The sequence below is a fragment of the Quercus suber genome, unplaced genomic scaffold, assembly GCF_002906115.3.
Source record: "Quercus suber isolate HL8 unplaced genomic scaffold, Cork oak 2.0 scaffold_149, whole genome shotgun sequence".
In the NCBI taxonomy this organism is placed as follows: domain Eukaryota; kingdom Viridiplantae; phylum Streptophyta; class Magnoliopsida; order Fagales; family Fagaceae; genus Quercus; species Quercus suber.
Window position 1 is genome coordinate 692466 of NW_027069610.1, and position 7525 is coordinate 699990.

At 35.9% G+C, this 7525-nt stretch overlaps 1 protein-coding gene across 1 annotated transcript; it reads left to right on the top strand.

The window, feature by feature from the left end:
• Positions 1-765: 765 nt before the first annotated feature.
• LOC111985181 (BTB/POZ domain-containing protein At3g50780) lies at positions 766-7054 on the top strand. Its single transcript, XM_024016822.2, has 2 exons — positions 766-2438; positions 5713-7054. Exons 1-2 carry the CDS (start codon positions 1797-1799, stop codon positions 6679-6681), a joined length of 1611 nt encoding a protein of 536 aa, XP_023872590.2. The 5' UTR covers positions 766-1796; the 3' UTR covers positions 6682-7054.
• Positions 7055-7525: the final 471 nt, after the last annotated feature.

Genomic DNA, 7525 nt, shown 5'->3' on the forward strand with positions numbered 1-7525 from the left:
GCTTATGTCCAGTAGTCAGTTCCACTAGACATATTGTGATAGGAACATATATCCGTACTTCAACGTGTCCGATAAAACTAACTACTAAACATAAACCGTTCCCTTCTTTTATTTATCCGGAACCAGAACCATATGCAACTAAGAATCTGGGTGGAAGTATACCTTGTTACCGATGTATACTTCCTCTCACTCACAACCGTTTGGATCCCATCAGTTGTGAGAGTCAGGAAACATACACCCGCAACAGGGTGTATTTTTCCGGAATCTGGACCATCTATTATTTTCGGTATGCCCTTTTTATTTTATCCAGACAGCTGAAGAACCTCAGACTTTCACTTTTCCTCCATTGTCCACCTGCTGACCTCTCATTCATTATCATTACTGATGAGCCCAATCTGGCCAAAACATGAGGGCATTTCAGTCACTACAACTTAGTCAGTGAATACTTCAACATCACTCTACATGACAGCGAATCAGTGATGCTCACTTTAGCCTAGAAAATCCGGCAGCGGTCCACTAAAGCAACAAATTACATAGTACCATTATATTGTATTTTATACCCTTTATATTATAAAAAAGTTAAAAATACCCAACAAAAAAAAAAACAAAGAAAAAGAAAAAAAGAGACAGAGGCGTGCCTGTTTGATAAATGAGGAGTTTTTTTAAAATTTTTAGAGAGAGAGAAAAAAAAAATGGTAATTTGAAGTGGCAAAAGCATGCAAATTCTGAGACCCACAACAGTCCCACAATACACATGACATATCATAGTTTCATACACACAAAAATACAATCATGAAAAAGCTAAGTATAGAGACAGGAAAACTACTAAAGTAGGAAACACAACCCATGAGCCATCACTCTTTAAATTTGATGTTTTGTTTTTCACTTTTATTTTTGTTTCTTTTTTTAACTTTTACAAGTTAAAGAGTTGAGCCACCACTACCTCTACAGTTCTAATACTATAACACACATTATTATTCCACGCTGCAACTCTTTGTTTAGTGGTTCCCTTGATGCTTGACACCAGAGCTTATTTTCAATCATTTTAGGCACTTGGGGGCTTGAAAAGTATATATGATAAAAGAGATGGGTTTTCAGTGAGCTCTCTCTCAGATTACCACTTCTTGGTGGTGAGTCTCCTTTTTCTTAAATTTGTTGGTCCTTAGCTGTGTTGGGGTTTTAAGATTCCCTTTGTTGAGATAAAAGACCCATTTTGTGCTGATTTCTGAGGGTACTTTTGTGGGATTTTTTTGCCCGGGGAGTGAATCTGCAGTGTGTCTCCTGATAAATGCTTTTTGTGCTTTGTTTTGATAGTAAATTGTGTCTTTGCAAAGACAAAGTTTTTCAATCCCATCTTTGTCCTTTCCCTTTGATACTACTGTGTGTCTTTACCTTTCTGCTATTCTACTGCCTTTAAATTTTAAATTTATTTGTGCTCTCTGTTAGAGTGAAATTTCAATTCAGTTTATTTTGAAACTTAGGTGGGTGGTTTTCGTACAAAACTTCATCCAGTTTTTCGTACTATTTTGTGTCAAAGGCAGTTGCTTTGTGTGTAGGAAGTCATATATGAGTATGGGGTTCCTAGGATCAACTTCAAAAAGACAGCTTTTCGGTTTTCCTAGTTATTTGTTTATAGGGTACCAATGATTTGTTGGAGAAGAAGGCTAGTTTTTTGTTTTCTCAGGATTTTATTTTCTTCTAAAAAGGTTTGAGTAATTCTAATAATTCTTAAGGTGTCCAAAGTTGATTGTAAATGCCACATCTTGAGTGAAATTTGCTGTAGAGTCTTGTTAAATATGGCTGAAATTAGACTTACAAGGGTAGAACAAGGCCACACCAAGATTAGAAATGTTCCAATTGCAGTGACCCCTGAAGGTTTTTGGTGTTGTCCTTCTCCTGTTGTGTTTCAAAAGACCCTCAAAACTCAAAACCCTCTGAATAAACCAAAACCTTCCTCACCACCACCACCACCCAAGACCACTGTCCATAAGAAACAGACCCCAGTGACTGAAAGAAAGCCAACACTCACCCCATCAAGATCAGGAATTATTTCTGATGATCATCGAAATTTTATCACTGATACACCTGGACTCAGTGCACCTGTGGCTGCTGAGAGAGCACCAAGACCCAAAATTGAAAATTTGCCAAGGAAGGTGGCAATTGAGTTTGGCGAGCCTGGAACCAGTGATATGAGGGTGCTTTTACTTGGAAAGCAGGGATTTTGTGTGAAGTTGAGTGTTCACAAGAATGTTCTAGTTGAGAATAGCCGTTATTTCGCTGATAAGCTTTCTGAACAACAGTCTAGTCTGTCCTCTCTGGAAATTGATGATTGTGAGGATGTTGAGATATATGTTGAAACTGTGGGACTAATGTATTGCAAAGAAATGAAGCAAAGGCTGATCAAGCAAAGTGTTTCGCGTGTACTCCGCATTCTTAAGGTAATTTGCATCACCATGAAATGGATCTCTCATTTTTACTCACATTGATTATGATGTATAAATATCTTGTTGGTAAAACTTTATGCCAGCTATTTAAAACAATTATCCTAATGTTTTACTGTTGTTTGATTGTTCTAATATAGATTATATGTGTTTTTTATGTTTCTAAAAAAAAGAAAAGATTATATGTGTTTTGTTGTTCCTGCCTTCTTGGATAGCCTAGTAATAGAAAAGGGAATCCCTCCTGTTTTGAACAGTAATTTTTAACTCATTATTATAAAATATGTTCCCTCTGTTTTCCTCATGTCTGCAGCTGTTTTTATAGGACGGCAAATTAGGATTCTTCCTAACTCTAGCACTTATTAGATGTTTGACCATTGTTTATCTTCTTTCATGCCAACTATGGTTATTGTATCTTTATCTTTATATTATGTGTTTATGCTGTCTTAGGAGCAATAAAACATGATGACTACTTTAAACTGCAATACTTATTATTGAGAATACACGTGTGACTTGAGTACGTACTTTTGGTTGCTTGATCAATGTTTTCTAGATGATCCTTTAGACTATCATGAATAGTGAGATTGTTATGACCCATGTTTTTGGTGGTACCTTTGCCTAAAAGCTAAAACATGATACTCATGGTCCAAGTGGATGAGCTGAATATCCATGCTTTAGATATGTACAACAGGATTAATTAAGGATCTCATATTTTTGGCTGTTTGTCAGAATATGTATAGAACGTGACATTGATGATTAATCCAATTTTGTCTCACTAGAGTTTATACAGTAATTCTAATATTGCCTATTTCGTTGAAATTATAATAAATGCACTGTGTATTTGTGTTTTATCGAATACTTGTCAAAACAAAAAAAAGTATTTGTGTTTAATCGAAGACAGCATAGATAATAACTAATTTTAGAAAACTTTATTCAAACTTTTCTTCTTTCAGTGTCCAAAACCTCTCTTGCAGTTGGGCTTCATTTGGGTCCATTTTTTTGCTTAAATGTCTTTACTCTTTGGGATCTCTGGCAAATTGCAAGATGTTCAGCATTTGTTGCAACAGATATGTCTGAACTGCTTATCTGTTCAATGTTTATATGTCTGTTTTTAAGTTGGGTTCATCTAGGGCCAGGAAAAGCTTAATATTTTGCAACCTTAGTTTTGTTCCATTTGGATCTTTTGCTAACTGTCAGATGTCCAATATAAATATATGCTTTTCAAAACTATAGTTAGTAGTTTTTGTTGCACATGGCTGTCATAGTTTTCTATTCCGTATTGTGTATTTGCAGTATTCTCTATTGCAAGATATCTTGCAGAGAAGATAAAGTGTATAGGTTTAAACATAACAAGACACATGTATTGCAAATGTGATACATATAATTATGCCCAATTTCATGATAATCTTCTTGTTCAAAACATCTGTCATTAAAATTATCCTATAATCCTTATCCCTTAACTTTATATCCTAAATTTTTTCTAAGAATTTTTGAAAGTTTCCAAAACCACAAAAGCAAGCTCTGGTAGATCATAAAATATTTGGTTTTTCCTTAAAAGGAGTAAGTAGGCTTTTGGATGATTCTAAGAAATCTTGAAAGGCTCCAAGACTATAAAAGCAAGCTCTTGTAGAGCACAAAATATTTGGTTTTGCCTTAAAAGGAGTAAGTAGGCTTTTGGATGATGCTAAGAAATCTTGAAAGGTTCCAAGACCACAAAAGCAAGCTCTTGTAGGCCATAAAATATTTGGTTTTGCTCTAAAAGGAATAAGTAAGGCTTTGTATGGTGTTTAGTTTTACCATCTTTTTCTTGTCTTTCCCTTCCTGTTTTGCTTGATCATTGTAACTTGGTATCTTGATGTTTTTGCCCCTTTAGTACATTTCCTATGTATTGGGCTGCGTTTTTTTTTTTTTTTTTTTTTTACTTGTGTTTAATCAGGATTTGGGTTAGGTCCAACAGTTCTGGTGGCTTTGGGTACATTGTATGTTGGGTGATATGCATCCTGTAGCACAATGTGCTTATAGCCTAAAGTAACCCATTCAATACACCCTTGCTACTATTTTTCCTTCTGATATGGTCATATTGCAAGATATTTTAGCTTTGTTTTTTTAATTTTCTGAATGAACTTGAGGTTATTCATGAGCTTTCATAAGTTAATTAAGTATATTAATTTAATTTAATTTAATATTTATTTATGAAACCTATGTTTCTCTTTTTCTTATTGTGTATTAGCCACCAAAATTTATTTCGAAATTTACTAATTAATATATTTATACTTCAATAGTAATAATTTTATAAAACAAGAAATAAAGTTGAGATTCACAAATATATCGAGCCAAGCTTTGCTTTGTTCAAACTTGGTTCATTAACTAATTGAGATTCAAACTCAAGCTCAAGCATGGTTTGTTTAGTTAAGGAATGTGGTTTGAATGAGCATCTTAATGAACCAAACTCGAGTTGTTCATGAGCAATTTGATTAGTTTTACAGCTCTGTGATACTAACAACTATGTGGCACATTGCTCAATTGGAAGGAGCTTGCAAAAAACTAAGCAAGGGATTCCATTAAGCAGGAAAGAAAAAAAGTGCGGGCTGCAATTGACCACTTGTCTCGTTAATGCTTCCACTTTCTAAATACTTTCATTTCTGAAAGTTAACTTTCTCATGTAGCCTTTCAATCAGTTTGACAGTGTCATTTTATGTTCTTTTGATGAATATATTTATTGTGCATGACCATATATACTGAACGACAATGCATAAAAATATCTAAATGTGCACCAATATATTGATTTTTTACTATAAGAATGCTCTTTTGGGCTAAGAAAAAAAATTGTGCAGAATAATAATTTTGGGGAAATTTGTTATAAATTATTACTTGTTCTCTACCATAATTACACCTAATTTTTATGTATTGACAGTTCTGTTTTAATCAATTAGTATTCAGGCTCTTGATGAATTTCCAATCTGCCAAATGGGATATAGTTATTTGTCTCCGAAGTTAGTTGTTATTATTAGGATAATGGAGCTTCCTGTGCAGTTTAAGTTGTCACATCCGTGAGTGGATTTATTGTAAGCAAATCAGAGACTTCATTTGTACTTTGTAGTCAGCGTTGCTTCCTTCTGAGCATTGTTTATACTGTTGAGTAGGGGCCTCCTTTTCTTGTATAGTTGTCCCGTCAGTGGATTTTACATCAGATTTTATCACTTAATATGTGTGCAAAGGTTTATAAAATATATTGACTTACATGCAAACCTCACATGATGGTGCTGTTTTGCAGGTTGCGGAACTACTTGGCTTCAACTCTTGTATGCAGTCATGTTTAGAATACTTGGAAGCAGTCCCTTGGGTTGGTGAAGAAGAGGAAGAAAAGGTGGTGTCATCAGTCCTAAGACTCCAGAATGAGGGTCTTGGCGTCACCCCAGTATTGAAACGAGTCTCTTCTGACATCTCCAAATCCCCGAAAGACACACTTCCGCAAATAATTGACCTTGTTCTGAAAAGCAATGAGGAGCGAGGTCGACGGGAAATGAAATCCGTAGTGCTGAAGCTCCTTAGGGAGAACAATAGTCTCCCAAGCTATGCTGGGTCAGCTGATATCTGCAATGAAACACTTTATAACTCATGTAAAAGCTGCTTGGATTCACTTTTATCTTTGTTTAGGCTAGCTGCTGAACCAGGGTTTGGTGATAAATCTATGAATAGCAAAGACCCTGTGGTGAAACAAATAGCTCTAGAGTCTGATAACCTCTCATGGTTGGTTGAGATTTTAGTTGACAGGCAAGCAGCAGATGAGTTTGCACTAGTGTGGGCTGGCCAGCAAGAGTTAGCTACACTACATTCAAAGCTGCCAATAGTCTCTCGTTATCATGTTAGCTGCATCACGGCAAGGCTATTTGTTGGCATTGGAAGAGGCGAGCTCCTGCCGTCAAAGGACACCCGCCAACTGCTATTGCAAACTTGGTTAGAGCCATTGATTAATGATTACAGCTGGTTACAACATGGCTGCAGGTCATTTGATAGAAAGGTTGTGGAGGAAGGAATTGGTAGGACAATCCTCACCCTGCCTCTAGAGGAGCAGCAGAGTATTTTACTTTCTTGGTTGGGCAGTTTTTTGAAGGCTGGTGATAACTGCCCAAATCTTCAGAGAGCCTTTGAGGTCTGGTGGAGGAGGACATTCATTAGGCCTTATTCTGAAACACAAGGTAATCTTTTCCAGTCAGATAGCTCAATGACACCACATTCATAGACCTAAAGAAGTACCCACATGAGTCGTATACTTGATTATACGGGGATTATCCTTCATAATCTTCTGTTAAGTCCAACTTAAAGTTTATAAGAACTTGAGAGTGATGATTGGAACATCTACTTAGCAATGGCAGGTGGAGATCCTTTTGGAGTAACTGGCGACATGACTTGGGTTTACTGTGCTTCATGCCAAATCTTTTTGCTTAATGCAATGTGGATTGAATGAATTCCGAATTCCCTTTGGATTGATAGATGTGGGTTGATTGCTTGATCTAGTAATTTCTGCAAAGTAATGTAATTGGAAGCCGTTGCTTCGTGTGAGTTTCCTTATCTGAATGGATACGATTTGAGTAATGTGTTCCTTTTAACCTCAATTCATGTGTCCATCAGAGTTGATATCATATTATTTACCAGTTGTGAATTTAGAAATTAAATTTATCCAAACTATGGATGAGGACATGACCAGTACACTATGTTTGTGTTTGCTTGACTGGTGCTTCTTTACTGGTAATATTTGATTATTGCTAAAAAATTCTAATTTGGTCTTCGGAAACTGTTGAACACCTTTGTAAAATGTGTATGGTTACTTACACCCATAAAGTGGTTGCTCTACAATGTTCATGCTAGGCTAATTCCTATTGTCATTTACTTCTATTTGGCTTGTGGTACGCCAATTTACTTGGACAAAGCCATATCTCAGTCATTTGGTCCCAGAAACCATTAAACTAATCCCTTAGATGGTTTGCTTTCTACTAGATGTCTATTTGAGTTCAAGGTTCTGTTCATGTTTGAATCTTTCCTGTAAGTGCGTCCTTCGTAATCATTTTCATGTTAAACTCCTTGTC

Coding starts and splice junctions, on each gene's coding strand:
- LOC111985181 (XM_024016822.2), top strand. CDS start 1,797: ATGGCTGAAATTAGACTTACAAGGGTAGAACAAGGCCACACCAAGATT. Junction 2,439..5,712: donor GTGTACTCCGCATTCTTAAG/GTAATTTGCATC, acceptor GCTGTTTTGCAG/GTTGCGGAACTACTTGGCTT.